This window comes from Simochromis diagramma, unplaced genomic scaffold (genome assembly GCF_900408965.1).
Source record: "Simochromis diagramma unplaced genomic scaffold, fSimDia1.1 OVJJ01000753.1, whole genome shotgun sequence".
Classification (NCBI taxonomy): Eukaryota; Metazoa; Chordata; class Actinopteri; order Cichliformes; family Cichlidae; genus Simochromis; species Simochromis diagramma.
The window spans coordinates 1964563-1984636 of record NW_024387523.1 but is presented as its reverse complement, the minus strand read 5'-3'; the positions used below and the strand labels follow the sequence as shown (position 1 = coordinate 1984636).

At 39.1% G+C, this 20074-nt stretch overlaps 2 protein-coding genes across 5 annotated transcripts; both read right to left on the bottom strand.

The window, feature by feature from the left end:
• Window positions 1-26: 26 nt before the first annotated feature.
• Window positions 27-7142, bottom strand: LOC120726614 (nucleolar protein dao-5-like). 3 transcript variants are annotated; one of them, XM_040020326.1, is made up of 11 exons: window positions 6731-7142; window positions 4430-4498; window positions 4106-4243; window positions 3877-4002; window positions 3677-3787; window positions 3445-3588; window positions 2888-2968; window positions 2666-2785; window positions 2455-2595; window positions 967-1098; window positions 27-888 (listed from the first exon to the last, which is right to left on the bottom strand). In XM_040020326.1, the coding sequence occupies exons 3-11, from the start codon at window positions 4191-4193 to the stop codon at window positions 815-817; spliced, it is 1017 nt and encodes a 338-aa protein (XP_039876260.1). In that variant the 5' UTR covers window positions 4194-4243; window positions 4430-4498; window positions 6731-7142; the 3' UTR covers window positions 27-814. The 3 variants fall into 3 exon arrangements, with proteins under 3 accessions (XP_039876260.1, XP_039876258.1, XP_039876259.1); XM_040020324.1 differs by lacking the exon at window positions 4430-4498 and having other exon boundaries at window positions 6731-7141; XM_040020325.1 differs by lacking the exon at window positions 4430-4498 and having other exon boundaries at window positions 2455-2592; window positions 6731-7137.
• Window positions 7143-7683: 541 nt separating this feature from the next.
• On the bottom strand, window positions 7684-20040 carry LOC120726611 (lysine-specific histone demethylase 1B). Of its 2 annotated transcripts, XM_040020321.1 has the most exons (21): window positions 19889-20038; window positions 19472-19614; window positions 18192-18313; window positions 18019-18108; window positions 16706-16817; window positions 16496-16609; window positions 16373-16411; window positions 16083-16275; window positions 15775-15959; window positions 15292-15462; window positions 15092-15166; window positions 14019-14153; window positions 13387-13558; window positions 12593-12720; window positions 12110-12241; window positions 11927-12001; window positions 11701-11817; window positions 11476-11601; window positions 10934-11056; window positions 10178-10330; window positions 7684-8862 (listed from the first exon to the last, which is right to left on the bottom strand). In XM_040020321.1, exons 1-21 carry the CDS (start codon window positions 19902-19904, stop codon window positions 8779-8781), a joined length of 2505 nt encoding a protein of 834 aa, XP_039876255.1. In that variant the 5' UTR covers window positions 19905-20038; the 3' UTR covers window positions 7684-8778. The 2 variants fall into 2 exon arrangements, 1 of the variants encoding a protein (XP_039876255.1); XR_005694346.1 differs by lacking the exons at window positions 7684-8862; window positions 10178-10330 and adding an exon at window positions 11249-11397 and having other exon boundaries at window positions 10940-11056; window positions 19889-20040.
• Between the last annotated feature and the right edge of the window lie 34 nt (window positions 20041-20074).

The window sequence follows — 20074 nt, the reverse complement described above, 5'->3', positions numbered from 1 at the left end:
TGTGTAACTGTAGTAACCCTTTTTTTTTTAAACCAGGTTTTCGAAAGTATTCAAAACACTGAAACAAACACTAAAAACAAAACACTAATTACTTAGTTGCAGCTCTACTTTTTGAAGGTAGCACATTCTAACAGGACAAGTTAGCCAAGAAAATACAATTAAAAAAGGTTAATGAATAATGCCAGCTCTATATGTAAGACCTATACAGAAAGCTGTACTGGGTGACCTCATTAGGACAAATTGAAATGTAGAATCACTAAGAAAAAAGTGGTGTTTTTGTAATTACCATGCATACAAACCAATGTCTGTGATGGACAAATCTAAAGGCGTCCTTTGTGATTTGGGTTATTAACATGACAAACAATGACAAAAAAAGAATCACTGAAAGCTGAAGAAATGTGACTTACTCTTATGTGAATTTCTTTGTGAAAGGACTTTAATTCCAACACAACAAATTTTATAGCTGCATGCTGAGGGTGTACTTAAAGCTAAAATGCCTGAAAGGTGAAATGTAACTTACAGCAATGAGAGCTACACTGTTTTCTTCTTTTTTAAACAATAAAAACAAAATTAAACTCATAGGAATCAAAAATTGCAAACAATTGGCACGTAACATTAAAAAACAAAGCATCAAAGACAGTGCATAAAATCTTTAAGGAACCCACAAAATTTGGTCCCACACCTAAAATCTGGAGTAAAAATGTAATGGGCATAAATTAACAAATAGTGAGATAAAGCACAGTGAAGAATTTTACATGAACACTAACTGTGACCGTTATGTTTCACAACGCTTTGAGAAATTTGTTTCATTTACTTATTCTTCTTCTGAAGATTCTTCTGAACCGGCCGAGTCCTCCTCCTCTGGTTTTTCAGCAACATGTTTTTCTCCTTTCATGAATAAGAAAACTGTGTTATTTACTTTCATTTTACTGTAGCATTAGTAATGAGTTGGTATGCAGTTTGTACCTTTGCTGGCTTTCTTTAGGCTTCCTGCTGCCCCAGCGTGTCCAGCATCACACCTCTCTAGTAGGATTGTCAGGGTTTTGGTCACTTGTGGATGCTTAGCTGCCTTCAATGGCTTGTCATCTGCACTGTTACCTGATGAATCAGAAGCAATATTAATTTAAAGTCAACATGAATACATGAGAGAAGCAGCATTCATAGACAAGTGTCATTTGAAGTTGTGTGAAAAACAAACATAATTAATTCAATTTCTGATGGGATTGTGCTCGCTGCTAAAACGCTGGTAGGTTGACGGGTTAACTAGAAACCATTTCCTGTGAAATCACATCAGAATTATCCACCAATCAGAGGCACAGCAGACAGGGAAGACATTAAAATGCACCAATCAGACTGATAACTCCAAATGGCTAATGCTTACACTTGTGTCAGTTACCATGGCTAAGACTTTAGCACATTCCTAGGTGTGGTCTACTTGTGTAATTTATGTAGTAGACTCCAGACAGTCTCCAGACGGCTTTGAGAAAATTAATATTCAAAGTTGACAAATTGTCCTCCTTGTTTATTGATAAACTGATGCCTGTAGAGTGAAAAATGTGAGCTCAAAATCGAATATTCAGCCGATTAAGGAAGCCAATTAAACAATTGTGACAAATTGTTTAATATTTCAGAAGCTTGTAAGACATATGTTTGTTACTACACCAAACGGATCAACAAAGCCTTTTGTTGATCTACATATTTTATATTTTTTTTACATTATCTACTTCATCACTTCATGCGGATACCCTCTCGGTGCCAGCTGCGGTCAAGGCTGGAGCCGAACAAAAAACACCCTGATAACGACTGTGTTTAGACTGTTCCTTCCCATTCCATGCAAGGCCACCTGGGTTGGCTGGAAGACTGTTTACTTGGCCTAGCAGGGCGAAAGACACTGTCCCAGCTGAACTCTGGACAGGCACACACATACATATACACTGATATGCACACACTCATCCCCCCTCCCTTTCCAAACGCCTTCGACGCTTATTCCCTTCCGATGCTGACGGTGGATCAAGGAGACCAGCACACGCAGGCCTGGATGTGCTGTCTAAATCGGCTGTCTCTCACCCTTTACCCACCCCTGTTGCTTGTCATGTGTTTCTTTGGTGTATTAAGAGGTTTTTTTTCATGTGCTATGTGCAGAGGTGTTTTTTTCTGTTCTCAAACTGATCTCCCTGTTGGAGCTCAGTTATTTTTTTCTCCTTATCTTTCCTCATGTGGTGCATTTTCCATTGTTATACCTCTCTGACCTGTCTTCCCCATGTGATGTTTTGTGTCATGTATGTATGGTCGGAGGGTAAGATGGCGCCGCCATTGCGGCAGCCTTATGAAATTTCCCCTTGTGGGACTAATAAAGGTACAGTATATCAAATCAAAAGCTGAAGATTTCAACGTAATGACTCAAACTTCTAAGTTATAAATGTGACATCTCAGAGTGGTGTGGTCAGTCTTTACCTGGCTTCTTTCTTGGACTCCTAGAAGGTGTGCTCTTCTTCCTCGGAGTGGGAGCCTTTGTTTTGGGTTTTTTGATAGCACGAGGTTTTTTCACAAGATTAATCAACGGTTCTTCATCTGAGCTATCATCACTGACTTCTGCTAAAACAAAGATTGAAAATGTTTTAAACTTTTCTTTGTTTTGTTCAAGTCATCAGTGCTGTGAGAGTACCTTTTCTCTTGTTTGATGCTCGCCCTCGTGTTACGGTGCTCTTCTTTGGGCTTTTCTTCACTGGCCTCCTTTTCTTGGCAACGAGGTCCACAAGGGGCACATCATCATCTGAGGTGCTGTCTGCAAAAGAAGCGCTGTTTTAAAATTTAAGAGGCTAAGAACGAAACTACCTGTAGTTAAAACCTGCTTAAAATCAATCAGCCTACTGAAGACTTTGCCTACCTCTATGTTTCGATGACTTCCTCTTTATCGCCGCCAGTGGCTCATCATCTGAGCTGTCAGTGGACGTCTCAGTATATTTAACTAAACGAAACAGCAACAAGTTATTTGAACTCAATGTAAGAGCCAATTAAAGGTTAATTTTATTGGTACTGGTAAAATGATTAGAGGACAAATATATATGTTTGATGTTAAGAGTATAATTCTAGTTGATTTTAAAATACTGTTTGTTAAATGTATAGAATAGAGAAGTGCAACATTCTAAAGTGCTTTTTAGTATTTTGGGCTTCCGGCGCACTGTAGTTACGTAGTTGAGGAGTTGGATAAGCTGGAAGCGACACAGTTTTTTGACCGAGTCTTGCCATGTAAACTAAAAGTGTCAATAAACATATTGTTTGCAAGAAGGATACTTGGACTTGCTCGCGTTTCAATGCATGTTGCCGGACTGACTCCTAACGGCGATACAGAAGAGTGAAATAGGGACGGAGTGCCGCCGCTACACTCAATAAAGGTCTTGTGGGATTTTTTCATTTTAGTTGAGCTCAAACTTTCAAACCAACCCTTTTTCTTTGCAGCATTTCTTTTGGATTTGGTAACCGGGTTTGCTTTTTCAGCAGCTGCTCTTCTCTCGTGCCGTGACCGAGGTTTCTTGGCAACTTGACTCAAAGGCTCATCATCGGAGCTGTCGTCCTTGCCCAGTGACTCTGTGTAAGAAAAGGAATCCCAAAGTAAGTATCTGATATAGCAGATGTCTGACGATACCCCAGTCCACTGGAGAGAAAGTCATCTCACCTTTCTTCTTTCTACCAGCAGCTTTTTTGGTTGGAACTGAGGGAGGTTTTTTCACAGCTTTCAAGGAAATTTTGGCAATTTTTATCAAAGGCTCATTGTCAGAGTCTTCGTCTGTATTTAAACACAGAAAGCAAAAATGTGAAGCCATTCACTCTATACACAAGTCAGAAGAACAAACAATGAAAAAAGCATGGGGTCACCTGTGTTCTTGTTATTTGTGCTGTTAGATTTGGGTGGTGTGTTTTCCTTTTTCTCTTGTTTCTTAGGTGGTGCAAGGCTTGTCTTCATCTTTACTAGCGGCTCATCATCCGAGGAGCCATCTGAACCTGTGAGAGAAGATATAAACATGCAAAATTTAACCAAATAATTGGTTGGAGAAATATTTAGTGTAAACACTTTTACTGATAAAACAGCTGGTATTATCATCACCTTTGTCCTTTTTTGATTTATTGTTGGAGTTGGAGGATAAGCTGCGGGTATTGTCGCATGACTCCTTCTCATCACTCTGTTGCCTCATCAGCAGCTTTGATAGAGGCACTAAGTCCTCATCACTGCTGGAGCTCCCATCTGATTAGTCAGACACACAGTCGGATAAATATCAGTATTTTTGGTACAGCAAATGTAATAATGTAGTTAATGTTACTTTAGAAAAAAGGATAAGCTACTTAATATGAAATCTTTTCAAAAATCAAATCATATTTGTGATTTAATAAAAAAAACAGCATTCATATGATGATTTCTTATTGCATTCACCTTCATTTGACAGACTGATTATTATTACGATTAATTCCTTTATTTGAACAGGTCATCTCAGATCAAGATCTTTTTTTCAACAAAGACAAAAAAATACAAGACTTTAGACAGACAGAGAAGAACGCAATATACATGTTCATAAATAAAACAGGATGTTCAAAGGTAGTTGCAAAAAACCCAGCGCACAATAATACCAAGGCTCAAGAGGCTTCAAATTGGATGCAGAATCATTCATATAAACAATGTCACAATAAAAATAAAATATAAATCTGCAGACTGCTACGATGCTACACCCAGTGGATGAGAAACAGCGTTTCTTTCTATACAAAAATCCAATGTTGATCTTTAACTTTCTTGATTGGTGCCACAGTTGCACCATATCATACTGTATGTCATATGGTGCAGTATGATTGTGAAATGACAACTTATTTAGCAATATCCATTTATCATGCATTGGCTCAGTACATCCCTTTCTTATCATACGCTGAGTACATCATCATTTTCTTCTTCTAGCTGCTCCCTTTTCACAGCAGATCATCTACCTCAATCTCAACCTTTTCTTAGCAATCTCCTCTGTCATACCAACTCCTCCAATATATCCATCCACATATATCCCTCTGCACATGTCCAAACCATCTCAGCCTTGTCTCTCTAGCGTTGCCTCCAAACAGCTCAACCTGAGCTGCCCCTCTGATGTACTCATTTCTAATCTTATCCATTCTGGTTAGTCCCCATTACAATCTTAATATTGTCAGCTCAGTCCCCAATGTAATCACACCTCCACCCATTACACTACTATCTCACTGTACTCACCATGACCATCATCATGTCCTGCACCTCCATCAAACCTTCTATATTCTTCTCCATCAACACTCTCAAAACATCACGTTTGTAGTATTATTTTTCAGAAAGAAATCGTACTGCTCCTCACAGATCGTCACCTCATAACTTCTCTTCTCAGCCTAGCTTCAACAATGACTCATCAACTCTATCCCTCTGTAGTTACTACAGCACTGAACATTTCCCTTATTCTTGAAAATCAGTACCAGTCTGTCTTTTCCATCCCTCAGGCATCCTCTTACTCTCCAAGTAGTCACAGGAGCACGTTCAGTGAGAGACTGAGATTACCAAAAAGCACCACTGAACAACACAGGAAATCATTCCAGTGGTGGCCATCTCCCTGTACAACTCCTCCACCTAATACACTGTAAACACTGCAATAATAGTTACACCCTTTTTTGCACATGCTCTACAGTAAAATAGCAAATTACAAAATTCACAGAGTTAAATGTGAATCATATATATTCCACCTCTGTAAAATTCTTTGTCAATATTCTTGATATTTATAATCACCTCTGTAAAATCTGTGATGTGTATGTGATGTGATGGGCGCAATTTGTATATATTAGCGCTACTTCATAAGTTTGTAAACTCTGTAACATATTGTATTATTTAAATAGTTTAGTCTGTTACTGTTACTGTCTTGGAGCAACTGTAACCCACATAATTTCCTTGGGGATTAATAAAGTATTCTGATTCCAAAGACATTCTCTCCTAGACTTCTCCATACTTCCATAGGTATGTCATGTCTTCATCTCTCCCCACCCTTCATTCTCTTCATAGATGCCCTCAGTTACTCCTTACTACTCACCCCGGCCTATTTTCTCCATCCGTAGTGTCGAGTTGCATACAAAACTCACTTTGAGCTTTCCCTTGCCATCTTTTTCTGATGCCTAGCATCTCTAGTATTCTGTCCTTTCTTTCCCTTTGAATACATTCCTGATAATAACCTATGAATATACAGCCACTCAATGATGTATCTGGTCCACACTGAGCTAATCTTAGCTAGACTTATCATTGATCAAATATTGGGGATTTAATTATGTATTACTATAAAGGCACATATTTTCTTATATGAATTTAAAATCTCCAAAGTCAAAAGCAAAACGTACACGTGAATGTGGTCTAGTTACACGTGCAATAACTATAGTATGAGGAGAAGAGTGTAGTGTTTAGCTAAGTTTCCATTATCCATCACAGTTTATCATTAATACCAGAAGTACGTCTTGTGTGCAAAAGTGATGTTTTGCAAAAATCTCTGATCAAACCATACACACCGTTAAAAAAATTATTACTGAATTAAATCAGGTTAAACTTTTTCATGATTAACGCTTTTAAATCAAGCTATCAGCAGTGGCGTGGGTGCATTACCACGAAGTTATAAGCTAAGTTAGCAGTTAGCTGCGCAGTTCAATAACATGTTTGCCTCTTCAGGTAAAATTAAGAACAGCATCCGGCTACCTGCAGAGTCGTGTGCCACGTTAGCGTGCAGGTCAGCGGTGCTACAGTCCATTATGTTGGTCAGTGTAAGCAAATATTGCTCTTCATCCGCAGTAAAAACGCGCCAACTTGATTTTACTGTTACTCGATTTTTGCTGTGGGTTGAAGGTGGCGGTTTGTTTCAGCTGCCTCTAGGATGTATTTATGAGCCGATATTAACAGAACCGACCCGCAATCTAAAGCTACAGTTTAACAAGCAGATTTTGCAATAACGGGTGTAATACGGTCACAGTTCATGTTTGATTTGTTTACTTCCGCTTTAGTTTGGGGAGGGAAAGCACTTGGGCTCGCATTGATGACGCTTATTAACGTCATTGGTCTACTGGCTCCACGGTTGCCTCGCAACAAAACCTAGCAACTAATCTAAACCAGAGTCAGACATGGCGCAGAAGGAATTCTGGATTTGAAATAAAAAGAAAACATCTGTGAGAGAAATTCAGTCTTCATTCCGTCATTTTTTATTTTTTACTATTAATAAAATATTATTTATTTATTTATTTAATATTACTTACTTTTTTGGGACATAGTCGACTAACCTTTTAAGGAGCAGTAAGACTACTCGATGTTTGCTCAAAATAAACGTAGTTATTTTTTATTAATGTAAAATTAATATGAAGAATAATTCATAATTGTTCAGATTATTTAGTGGTTCAATAAACAAAACATTCCTCTGAAAATGGACAAATATAGGGACTGAAAAAAGTGAAACAAGCAGCCAATGCCCAAAGAAAAAAATTTTAAAGCCTGGAGAACTACTACTCAACACCTTTAAAAGCTTGGAAGAAAGTCTGTCTCCTTGGAAGCAAAATATAAAGCAATGAGGAGGAACCCAAAACATTTGTGTCGTTTCTGTACGATTCTGATCTTAGTATGACTTAAGCAGGAAAAAAAAAATTATCCACGAGTAAACGTGATTACTGTGGCAGTTGGTAGCTCAGTTTATTACACACATACAAGATAAATACTAGAGCACTATAATGACAAACAGGACATGACCACATGCTGTAAATGTGCTGATCTAGACAATGATATGAACCTAATGACAAATCAGTCAATATTAATCAAAAAAAAGTGAGAAGAGTCTGTGCTGCTCAACAATCCTCAGGAAATTAACTGTTCAAGAATAAATACAAGAGCAGTGTGGAGTTTTAATACTTTGGTTAGTTGCGGTTTTTCTTCACAAAAACTGCCTTTATAACTGTCAGTTCTTATAATTTTACTCTATGACTCATTCGGTTTAGTTTGATGGGTGAAAAGTGTCCTGAACGCATCCCTGAGAAAATATGGGGACAACCAGGTGATCAACCTTAGCTCAAAGGGTCATTCAATTTTTCACAGGTGATTTTTTTTTCATTTTGCTGCTGTTGATTTAAATAAAGAGCTCCTGTAGAGGTACTTGTATTACATATATATATATCCTTTCATCCATTCAACTTCACCATTTATAGCAACACGTGACTCACAAATAGAACGAGTCAAATCACTACAGTTGTAGAAAACATTGGTAATTCTCAAAGAAGACATGTTACATATATATCCTATAATCACTTAAAACCTGATGATTGGAGGTTAAATTATATTCGGTTAAATTTATGATCAGATCACTCAGATTTTCCAATGTTTCATGCATTGCTAAAAACAAATATCATTAAAACAAAATACCATCCTCCTTTCCAGCACAGCAGAGTTAGGCAGAGCTACTTAGGGGCTATGGAGACTTCCTCATAATTTTCTTTTTCTTTTTTTTGCATCTTGTCACCAACATGTTACCTGTTGGATTTTGATATAAATAAAAAGCACTTGTTAGATATGTAGAGCCAGGCCCTGGCTAACCCCGCTAATGAAAAAATCATTCACGACACTTTGCTGATCAGATACATAACAGTACAGCAAAACAGTGTTTCAAGTGGAGCAAGTGAGACAACACAGTCCGACTTTATTAATGGTCTGTTGTTCGGTGCAACCCGTGAGTCCGTGCTGGTGTTTATGAGTGCTCTGGGAGTGACAGGTTACATAGCGGCCATCTTGCTGGCCTCTCTGACGCCACTGAGGTAGGCTCCCGTCACAGTCTGAGGAAAGTGTCTGTTGGTTGCCTGATATAAGGGACAAAATGCATTAAAAGCACATTTCACAGACACAGAGGGCTAGTTTAAAAATACCCATATACACTCATGGCCACTTTGTTAGCTACATCTTCTTAATACTGTGTTGGACCTCCTTTTGGTCTTCAGAGAGGTTAGATAGGCTATAGAATATAAATAATAATCAGGAGGTCCAGGAAACACCCGTACCTTCTTATACCAGCAGCTTGTACCTGTGATACAAAGCAGAATGGATCCATGCTTTCATGTTATCGATCGCAAATTCTGACCCTTCCATCCAAGTGTCACAGCAGAAATAGAGACTTATCAGACCAGACAACACAATTCCAACTTTTTGTTGTCTAGTTTTGGTGAGCCTATGAGAATTGTAGCTTCAGTTTCCTGTTCCTGTGTGGTCTTCTGCTGCTGTAGCCCATCTGCTTCAAGGTTTGGCATGTTTTGCATTCAAAGATGCTCTTCTGCTTAGCTTCAGTACAATTGGGTGGTTATTGGAGTTACTGTTACCTTAGTATCAGCTCAAAGCAGTCTGGCCATTTTCCTCTGACCTCAATATGACATTTTTGCTCAGAGAATTGCATTCTCCATAAACCATATACATGGTTGTGTGGGAAAATCTCAGTAGCTATGAAAATACTGATAAAATTTGATAGACCTGTTACAGGGGAAAGACATCAAAGCACTGACCAAATGAATTTAGATTCTCTAAGTGACAAAACATAAGCAAATTCATCCTTATCCACTTAGGTCTGTTTTAGTGTTAAACAGCTCTAGAACATCAGAAAAGTTATCTTTGAATAGAAATCTTTGTTGGACATCATCTACAGAAGACTCGAATATCATATCTCAACCTGCTGGATTGAAAAAGAGATGCCAGAGATAGTGTGATTAAATGTAGAATGTCTGTGGCTCACATAAATTTTGCACTCTTGCCTTTGTAGAAGAGATTTAGGGAAACAAGCAGTAACACAAAAGGCTGCTTAATGATGTTTGGAGCTGAGTTTCCAGACCGTCAACCTCAAGGTGGATGACTTCTGTCAACATTCAGTCAGACTCTAAAACGAATATTTAAAATGATTCCTGTAAAAATAACTGAAACATGAGGCGGCTCACTATTACAGGCCTTGTGCGACTCAATTTCTACAACAAAGATTAAGAATGCAAAGTTAGTGTGATACATACAGCCACAGCAGGATCGTGTTAATGCAAAACACATTTATGTACAATAGAAATGAAATAAATGCCTCAGTAGCACTTCATAAAACCTGACGTTTCTGGACTCATTTGGTAAAAATTAGAAAAATGTTACCTCGCCAGCAAAGAACACCTTTCCCTGCACGTCTTCAGCGAGAACGTCGTAGGCCTCTCCGCTGCCCCCTGTCTTCACAAAGCTGTAGGACATCTGGGACCAGATGTCTTTGCTCCAATGAGTGATGAAGAAATTCATTGGCTCAGGAACCTCCTAAATACATGCATATATAAATCTGAACTTAAATGAGAGCATTGGGAACTAAAAAAATAAATACAATAAAAAAATAAAAAAAAAATGAAAAAACAGGAATCCAGGGGAAAATAATACACTTCTGATTAGGAGATATACAAAATTTCAAGTCAGCATTGTCCAAAATATATTTTAATGGCTGTAGGTAGAGCCATTAAAAAATTTTTTTTTTTTTTTTTTATTCCTGTATCTTAAAAAAAATAAAAAGAATAAATATCAAAAGGTAAGTTGTTCAGTTGTTTTGTGTAAATATCTGACACAATGAGTCTATGAATATTGATTGATGGATGTTTGGAGTCCTTAAATATTTTAATCTCTGACAGAGGATCTTACTTCAATGTGATGTTTCCCCAGGTATAACACATTGAATCCAAATTAACTTTCTTGGAAGGTTTCTGGTAATATCATATAACAAATTTCAGACGGAGTTCTCTCTCATTTCAAAAATATGATTTTTGGTTGTTGTTTTTTTTGTTTTTTTTTAAATACTCCTATTATTTCTTTATTATTCTCAAACTTCTAAGTATAACTCCTGAAAGATTTTAGGAGAAGTAGGAGGATTACCTGCTCTTTGAAAAGTTCCCGCAGTACCCTCATGCACTCATCGACCACCTCTTTGTCCTCCATGTCCCGCACAGAAGAAACAGCGTCACCACTGATAATAGACATCAGCACAGCCTGCTTCCTCTACACAAACACACATTTAAACCATTAGATTCTGTATTAATCTCCTCCATCTTTTTCTACAACATTTGCCAATTTAAATATAAATACAATTTTGCAGCCTAACACCAGCGGCTCTAACTTTGGGCCACGTGGATAAACTTCTTATTCGTTTGGCTGTTTCTCTGATTTGTCGATCATCTGCCACCATCCTACCCCATTTCTAGCATCCTCTTCTATTGCGCCTACGCTTTGCATGTCCTCCTTCACTGCATACACGAACCGTTTCTTTACTCTTCATCCTTTCCTCCTGCCTGTCATCTCCATCTTCACCATCTTTGTCCAATACATTCACTCTCCTTCATCTGCACATGTCCAAACCACCTTAGCTTTGCCTCTCTAACCTTGTCTCCAAACCGCTCAACACAAGAACAAAAACACACCTGTGGATCCAGGTCATAGAAGACACTGAACATGCCTCTCTTTTCAAGACCTGGTGGGATGTGACCGAAGTAGTCTGCTCCTTGGATTTTTTTGTCCCAGAATCTGTACGGGAACTGAAGCGAGATCTGCACACAGAACAAAGAGTAAATATGAGCAACTACCGGGAAGCAACTTAATCATCCTTTTTATTCTACTGCAGCACAGGTTAGTTGAACTTTAATGACCTTTTCTATTATACCCGCCCCCAGACTGTGGATCGCCTTCAATTTCCTTTCAGGAAGTGGAGGGTTGAATTGAATCAGGTTCCTCTGAAGCAAAGTCAAAGGAACTGTAACAAGGACCTGAAAGATGACATTAGGCTGTTAGAGTAACTAAAAGATTAACTGAGATCATAAGATTCTGTATTTAGATAACAGAAACTGTACAGTATCACAGCAAAGATGTTTTTACCTTCTGTGCTGTCCACTGCGACCCATCAGAGGAGGTAACTTTGACAACGTCACCTGAGTAATCAATGGCCTGAACCTACAATTTTTAAAAAGTAAACTTTTATCTAATAAGCATAAGACTTCAAGAATGTAATACAGGTGGATTCAAGGTAAGCTATAGAGTTTAAAAAACTGGAATACAGACCGGACACTTTGTGTGGATGTCGAGGCCCTCGGCCAGTTTGTAGAGTAAAACAGAGTAGCCCTTGGTAAGTAAAGTGTGGTCTCCTGAGAATTGGGCAAAAAATTCATTGTGGTCCCAGGATCTTGCCGATACCTACAGAAACAGCCAGAAAAAAAATTCACTTTCAGTCCCAGTGCTATAATCTAATACAATTTACATAAATCCTCACAAATAAAAAACACAATATGTTCGACTACATTCACCTTAAAATTTCTTTCTTAAGGGATCAGAAACACTGAAAGACTTTCCACTAAAAATAAAAAACAAACCTCACACCTCAAACAGACTAATTCTTATTAGTCATCTCAGAGCGTGAATAATTTCCGATGTGGGAAGTTACAGTTTTCATCATAATAAACCCCCAGCCTGACCTTTCTGTTAAACTCATAAAAAAATTACAACAAAATAAATCTGAAAAGCTCTTTTTAAGTTTAGTTTCCAGACCTGGTCTAATGTGCTTCCACAGGCAAACTCCAGGTTGCTGAGGTGAAACTGAAGCACCTTCTCCTCCAGCTCACTGAATTGCATCCCAGACTCCTGGAGAAAGTTCTTCTTAACTTCTTGGACTTTTTCTGTAACGAGAAAATGCCACAGACACAAATATTTCCTGTTTCTGTACAGGAGCTTTGCTGAGGAGCACTCCTCCAGAATATGAAAGATCATCTGAAACATGAAGCCAATGTGAAAGTTAACCATGCATTGTATTGGCCAGCAGGGGGCGACTCATTTAGTTTAAAAAAGGACTTGCACAGAAGAAGTCTTAGGAAATATGATCCTACAAGTCGGTTGATCTGTGATCTTAGCAAACACTTCTCTGATGATTTTATGATCTTATTTGCTAGTTTCTAGGCTTATTTGACACAATATTCATTTAATAAATTATGGTTCCTATTAAAATCAAACTGACAAAAAAGCAGGGTGTGTTTTAGGGCGAGCAGCTGGACCTCACTCACAAGTGTCATAGTAGTTATGGTCATCTTTTATAAACAGACTATGATTTTAGAACTACTTCTTAATAAAACAGCCATGACATCAGTATTTTATACACAGAGTTCAAAGTCCTGACTGCAGCGTAATTATTGGCTGATAAGTGCAAACACTAAGAAATATTTTCTAAGATTATGACCCAAACGTGATGAGGCAAGAGTAGCTTTGTGAGACTTTTCTTCTCTCATTGGGAATTCTCATCAAAAAGAATTAAGCAAAAGGAGCTTCAGTGAAACACATGATGACAGCACCTCCCAGTGGTGTGTCCTGGTTCTGCGACTTGTCCTTCCTCCATTCTGACACCACATCCAGGATGGCATTAAAGTGGAAGTCCATGCGCTTGTCGATGGCAGGGTCAGTGACCTGCCCTCCCTCCTGAAAGAGGTCACATCGCTCTCCGAGCTTGTGCATCTTGATGTCCAACTACAGGAGAGAAGTCACAAAAGGGTACCTAATAGTAGTGTTTTTTTTATTTATCAAATTTAATATGCATTTAAAAAAAAAAAAAACAATGCATGTCTATGTACTGTGAGCATGGACAAGTCTGTAAAAAGGACGTCCAGGTAAACTTAAAATATATACAACAAAACAAACAAAACTATGATCAGCATATCTCAACCCTAGGTTCACCATGGCAGGTAAAGAAGACTGAACACAGGTGGCACAGTCTCAAAATATTAACTTCTAAGAGTATGAACTTGGAGAGTCCCAAAGTGTCCTGTAACCTGTCCTTTCAATAATGCAACACTGAAGCTGCATTTCTGTATTCATTACAAAAAGGAATAGGGGTTTAAAAATATTTTGGCATTAAAACTGAAACTTTTGCAAAGCTCTGACTTAAGATTTATCAGAAATAGGTGAAGTTCAGCACATTCATTCTTACCTGTTCACACATCAGGGCAATGGGGTTGTTTACACAGCCATTAACGATTTGAGCTCCTCGACCCACAGTGACACCCAGAGAGGCATCATCCCACACCCGACCACCTATTCTGTCTCTCGCCTCGAGCACCACCACCTGTAAGCCCAAACAAACGAAGAGTATGTAAAACTCATCAGGGTGAAATACGCTCACAGAACAATTCATTAGGTACACCTGTTCAACTGCTTATTGATGCAAATATCTACTCAGCCAATCACATGGTAAAACCCAATGCAATTAAGCATGTAGACATGATCAAGACGACCTGCTGAAGTTTAAACCAAGGATCAGAATGGATAAGAAAGGTGATTTAAGGGACTTTGAACGTGGCATGGCTGTTGGTGCCTGATGGGCTAGTCTGTGTTTTTCAGTCTACTGGGATTTTCCCCACACAACCACCGGGCCCGAAAAAGAAAATATGCAGTGAGCAGGATTTCTCTGAGCAGAGGACATTTTCTTGGCACACTACGCCAAGTGTGCATAATACCCTCAGTTAGTAAGAACTGAGCATTTGTAAACAGTAAAACACCCCATATGTCATTCCCCATACATTGTGAATACAAACAATGGTAGTAAACATAGTTTTAGATAGCTCTATATAACTTGTTTATCACTTTGACGTTCAGATCTATTGACTGACATTGAAGGAGAGGTCAAAGGTCAGATGTGACATGATATTTTAAATCTTTATATGGTACTTTCTATGTTGACAATACGCACCATGCTTACAAAAACCATCATTTGTAAGTTACAAGTCTTTGGTGAAAGTACGTTGAATTTTAATGGATTGCTAACATAACTCCACTCTACACCCTTATAAAGAATTCATTAAAAACTTTTAGAGCTATCATGTTTACAGAGTGAATGATGTGCACAGAAATACTACCAAAAACACAACCTTCTTGGCAGACAGCAGAGAAATGAAATGTTTTCATGGTCCTCATACAAACAGGAAACTTCCTATGCAAAATTAACTATTTGATCACAATCATTGGGAGATGGAACGAGACTCCAGGCGAGATGAGGATCTTTACCTGAGTGCCAAAGTTTTGCAGCTGGCGTGCAGCAGCCAGTCCTGAAGCCCCGGCACCAATGATGATAACATTTTTCTGCATAAAATCATAAAATGTACAAGGTGCTAAAAGACATAAGAAAATAAGTACTAGCAAAAACAATAAAAACTTCACATGACATTACAGATGTGTAATAATCTTGTGTAGATGAGGATGCTCACAGAGCAGTATGTTTCTGGGAGCAGAGGCTGTTTTGCTGCCAGCACACCGGTGTTGATGAGACCCTTCCTGGTCATGAAATGGAGCACTCGGTCCAACTCCTGCACGCAGCGCACACGCACCAACCCACGAACAATGATGTGCTGGGCACATTTCTCTGAAGTCAGCACCTCCTTCAAAAACAGGAAGGAAAACAGGAAGAAAATCTAATTGTTTTATTTGTTTGTTGTTCTTTTGGAGATTTCTGTTCCTTTTTTGTAAGAAAAGGTAAAAAGAACGCATGCGCATTATATATTGCCTAGTTTAAACATATTAAACTGGTTGAGTTTTATTATTTGTACAAACACAAATCTCATGACACCTCTGAATTTAAACAACATATTTTTCTACACTAAAATAAAATTTAATTTAAAAAAAACATTGGTGATTCTGAGTGATCTTTTTCACCCTTATTTGAGATTTTAACACTTTTGGCTTTGTTGTACCTTACAGTTCTTGTGCCAGGAGGCCAGGATAAGGTTACGCAGAGCCAGATACATGGTGGGATCGCGGGAAAACTCTGGAAACTCATAAAGCTCATCTAGCTCCATCATATCAGGCCGCACACACAGAGCCTTTCCGCACTCATTTGGCTGGTAGAAGGGCTGGAAGTATGGACACAAGCCTGGAACTGAGGGACATAATAATGATCAGGATCTCCAATGGGGACACAAAACAGTAATTATGTGTAAAAAAAATAGCATGGTGAATAGTAGGTGCTTAAATATGGCATTTCTTCTGAACTCAGACTTACTTTGAGGCTGAGCAGCTCTGCAGTGATCCGCCCTCAGCTCGCCCACAGACATGTTGCTAGAAGAACCTGATGGACTCATCCCCACACAGTCGGGGTAGTACGCAGTGAGGAAAGGGCTGGCTGGGCTGTCTTTAAACAGTGGCGGCAAAATGAGCATTGAATGCCACCAGCTGTCCGTCACCTCTGCCACTCTCTTCAGGAATAAAACAGCTCAGCATTAAACAAATGCAGTAACTTGTAAAGTTTACACACTGTCCTCAAACAGATTCTAGCAAACACAACTAGCTTACCAAGTCCTCTGGTTGGGAGCACTGGTCGGGTTCCTCGCTCTGTAGGCAAATGAGCAAGATTTTTATCAGAAAAATAGATTTTTGTCTTGATGGGGATGGATGATTATATCTTTCCCTCTTTACCTTAATGTTGTTGAACTTCATCCCACAGCGGTATGCTGCTGCTAAGGAGGCAGTGAGCTGGATCTCCTTGGTCAGCTGGCGCCACTTCCTGCAGTCGGGTTTGGTGCATTGAGCCTGAAGGAAATGAACATGAGAGTATTTATGACACGTAGCTACATGTGTGAACAGTTAATACATGTATCTAGAACCAGAAAAGCTTCTTATACATACCCAGTATGGCAGCTGCTGATCTGCCATGAAAGCTTTAAGACTGGGCTCACTTTTCCCATTACTAGTCCACACTTTCTTCCACGAAGCAAAGGTCTCAAAGCCGTCTTTGTGACTGAAGTGAAGGAGCAAAAAAAAATAAAAAAAAGTTATTCTAATTATTTTGACAAGTAACTCACAGCTTCACAGTTTGGTAGTGCAGAAACAATGTAAATAGGTCTGAGGAACATGTGACAAGATTATTTCAAAAGTAATGTCACTGAACCCACGGCTGTTTCAGGTTTGCGTGTATACAGCGATACATGCTTATAATTTAATGACTCAAAGCAAGTGGCAAAAATCAAACAGCACTGATATGGGGAAAGAAAAAAAAAAACTCAGATTAAATGTTATACACTGGTTTCCTCCCTTCTAGAAAGAACATTGAAGGGAAAAAAAGATAGAAAAATATCAATCCATCCAATTATCCTTTCAGCAGCAGTTTCATTGACGTCTAGATTTCCCTCAACTAGGCCACCTCTTCTAGTTCTTCTGAGGGGAGACAAAGGAATTCCCAAACCAGCCATAGGGCATACTTTTTCCAGCATGTCCTAAATTTTTCCTGGGATCTCCTCCCAGTCTGATAAGCGTGAAACAGATCCTAGATGTGCCAATCAGATGCTGAACCACATCATGTGGCTCCTTTCAATGTGGAGGGGTTCCTGCTCTAGTCTTGACTTGCTCCTGAATGATTAAACTGCTCACCCTGTCTCTAAGGGAGAGCCCAGATACTCTTCAGAAGACACTCATTTCCGTTGCTTGTATCCATATCGGTTTCTTCTCTTTGCTTGCAGTAATTAGAGAGAGTAGGAATGTAGATCCACTGGTACATTTTTTTCACTCAGCACTGCAGCCAATCAGTACAACATCTGTAACACTTTACATGATGCATTAATCTGACTGTCAGTGGATTGATGTGAAATTCTGAGCTTTTTAAACCACGTGTCAGTCAGAACAGTTGTTTGTTGAGGGTTCTGCAGTTTCTTTTCTTTTACACCTTTTAAATATGCTTCTTTTTGCAGGGAGCAGTTTGCTGTTATAAATGTTGTCTGTATGTAACTGTAATTGTGTGCCTTCCTGGTATGTTAACATTTATTTTTAAATAGATTGCTGCAAACGAGAGAGGGAAGCGTGCCACTAAATTTCTGAGATGATGGAAACCATAAAATATCCATCTTCTCAACTTAATGTAGCAGAAATCATTGTAAACAACTTAGAGGTGTTTTAAGCAGTGCTACAGAAACACTGTTCATATCTTCAGCCTGCATTTGTCTCACCTTCTGTAGTAGTGATCAAAACACTCATTGCAAAAATGCTCCCCACATGACAGATGATACCACCGCGATGTGTACCCATTTTTAGCACATCTGAAAAGAGACAAGAAGTGCTGTTTGAGAACTGTAAAAAGTGATATAAGTAACTATCCGATTTACCTGACATCTGATGTTACCTTTCAGATGCGCTTGCAAAACAAACAGGGTACATGGCAGAACACCCGGCCTTCTCACATTTTCTGTACTTCTTCTCAGACTGGTCATCTTCTTCCTCTGTGTCTGTGGCTTTTCTTTTGCTCTGTAATCCAAAGAGAAAAATGAAATATCATGAGACTCACATTCATTCCTATGTCCAATTCACAATCACAATTTAACGCAACATACACTCCAAGACAACCACATGCAGGCCAACATACAAACACTACATGGAAAAGCCGTAGCCTAGCTTCAACCCTAGGATCTTGTTGCTTTGACTGGACAGTTCTAACTAGCCTTGGTTTTTAAAGTAATTTCTTTGAGACAGACTTCAGGAACACATAATATATATAGAAATACATATTCTGACTATGGGCACAAATTTAATTTGAACAATGTGGTGCACATATTATATAGGGGGCTTAGGAATCTCCCTGTAAATTATGGGATTTGGTTAAAGTTAGCAGGAGAAGACTAGAAATAATGAAGGATTTCAAGTACCTTGGTCCTGTCATACTGTATCAAATGAAAGCTCAAAACCTAAGGTTTTGGCAAGGATAACACAGCTGTCATAGCAAGCGTTACGGGAATCTAGAGACAAAAACATCTCTCCGATCCAAAGTCTACCTGCTGTGCTCCGTTGTCTTTTGAGTATCAGTAGTGTCTTCTTACGGCAAAACCGTAAGAAGAATCGTAGCATAAGTTGAGATGCTACAGGAAGATCTCATGCCCAAAACCTGTGACAGGTATAAAAGGTCTGCATAATTGCTTTGCAACTTGAGATGGTATAGAGAGTGTCTCTGGTTTTTCAGGCCTTGTGAAAATCATACTGCAAGGAGCAGTTAAGTGAATGCAGAGACAAAACAGACAGATTAAGATTATGGGTGGATAAGATCTGTGAACAGGTAGGCATGAACCCGACAGAGACCCAGAAAGTGGTGGCCCAACAACCTCAACAGAGGTCAAGGGGCAAATCCTCATAACTTCATGAGGTGTGTTTGTGGTATGTTGACTAAGACTTCTACGTCTACATCACTGCCAGTCAACTGGCTTTAAAAAGTGCTTTGTTGATGAATTGCTTAAACACTGCCCCCTGAAAAGTAACCTTCTAGTATAATAATAAAAGCAACATTTACCTAAAACTGCACACCTGGAAACATTAAAAACCAAACTGAAACCTTTGTGTGACCCTACTTTGCATGAATGCGAACTGAAACTTAACAGAGATATAGTCATTATATTAACTCATTGTGTACCTTACCTGACCAGGTGGAGGGTTGTTGGTGCGCTTCACCCGGACGTTGACCTGCCTTCCTGAGGAGCGCAATGTCTGTCCGTCCCCTGGTGACTCCCCGGAGCTCCTCTTCTTGGCTCTCCGTGCACCAGAAGCATTACCGGGATAGTCTTAACACCAATGACAGCAATATAATAGTGACTGTGTAGTGCAGCTCGGGCCTCTATTAACGCCGACAAAATATTTATGACATAGAACACGTGTGCAAAAACATAGAATTCACTCAGGTTATAAATAGCTGAAAAAAGCGACCGAAACACGAGGCCAATTGGTATGTAAACATAGCAAAGACGCGCACATTAGCCAGCTCTTTAAATCTGCCCAACAACGTCAGCTGTCACTTTAGCACCTAGCAAGCAGCAGCGGCGCCTCTTTAGCACTGACCTGCGTCCGACAGCATGGCTGCCCGCGGGGTTTCTTTCAAGCCCTCGACGTCCAAATGAAATTCTGAGACGCCTTTTTGCTTTTAATCGTTGTTTTGTCTCTATTTTATTGTTGTGGGGACGAAAATCAATGCGCTGTCGTTTCCAGAATACCACTTCCGGTTTTGAAGAGGAAATGGGCGTGTCG

What these genes read in the sequence shown, in the direction of transcription:
- LOC120726614 (XM_040020324.1), bottom strand. Translation starts at nt 6,782, where the DNA reads ATGGACTGTAGCACCGCTGACCTGCACGCTAACGTGGCACACGACTCT. An exon ending in CACAAATAACAAGAACACAG is followed by an intron (nt 3,788 to 3,876) that starts GTGACCCCATGC and finishes GTTTAAATACAG; the next exon opens with ACGAAGACTCTGACAATGAG. An exon ending in AGCATCAAACAAGAGAAAAG is followed by an intron (nt 2,596 to 2,665) that starts GTACTCTCACAG and finishes TCTTTGTTTTAG; the next exon opens with CAGAAGTCAGTGATGATAGC.
- LOC120726611 (XM_040020321.1), bottom strand. An exon ending in TTTGCAAGCGCATCTGAAAG is followed by an intron (nt 18,109 to 18,191) that starts GTAACATCAGAT and finishes GTCTCTTTTCAG; the next exon opens with ATGTGCTAAAAATGGGTACA. An exon ending in CCAGGACACACCACTGGGAG is followed by an intron (nt 12,721 to 13,386) that starts GTGCTGTCATCA and finishes TTCTCGTTACAG; the next exon opens with AAAAAGTCCAAGAAGTTAAG.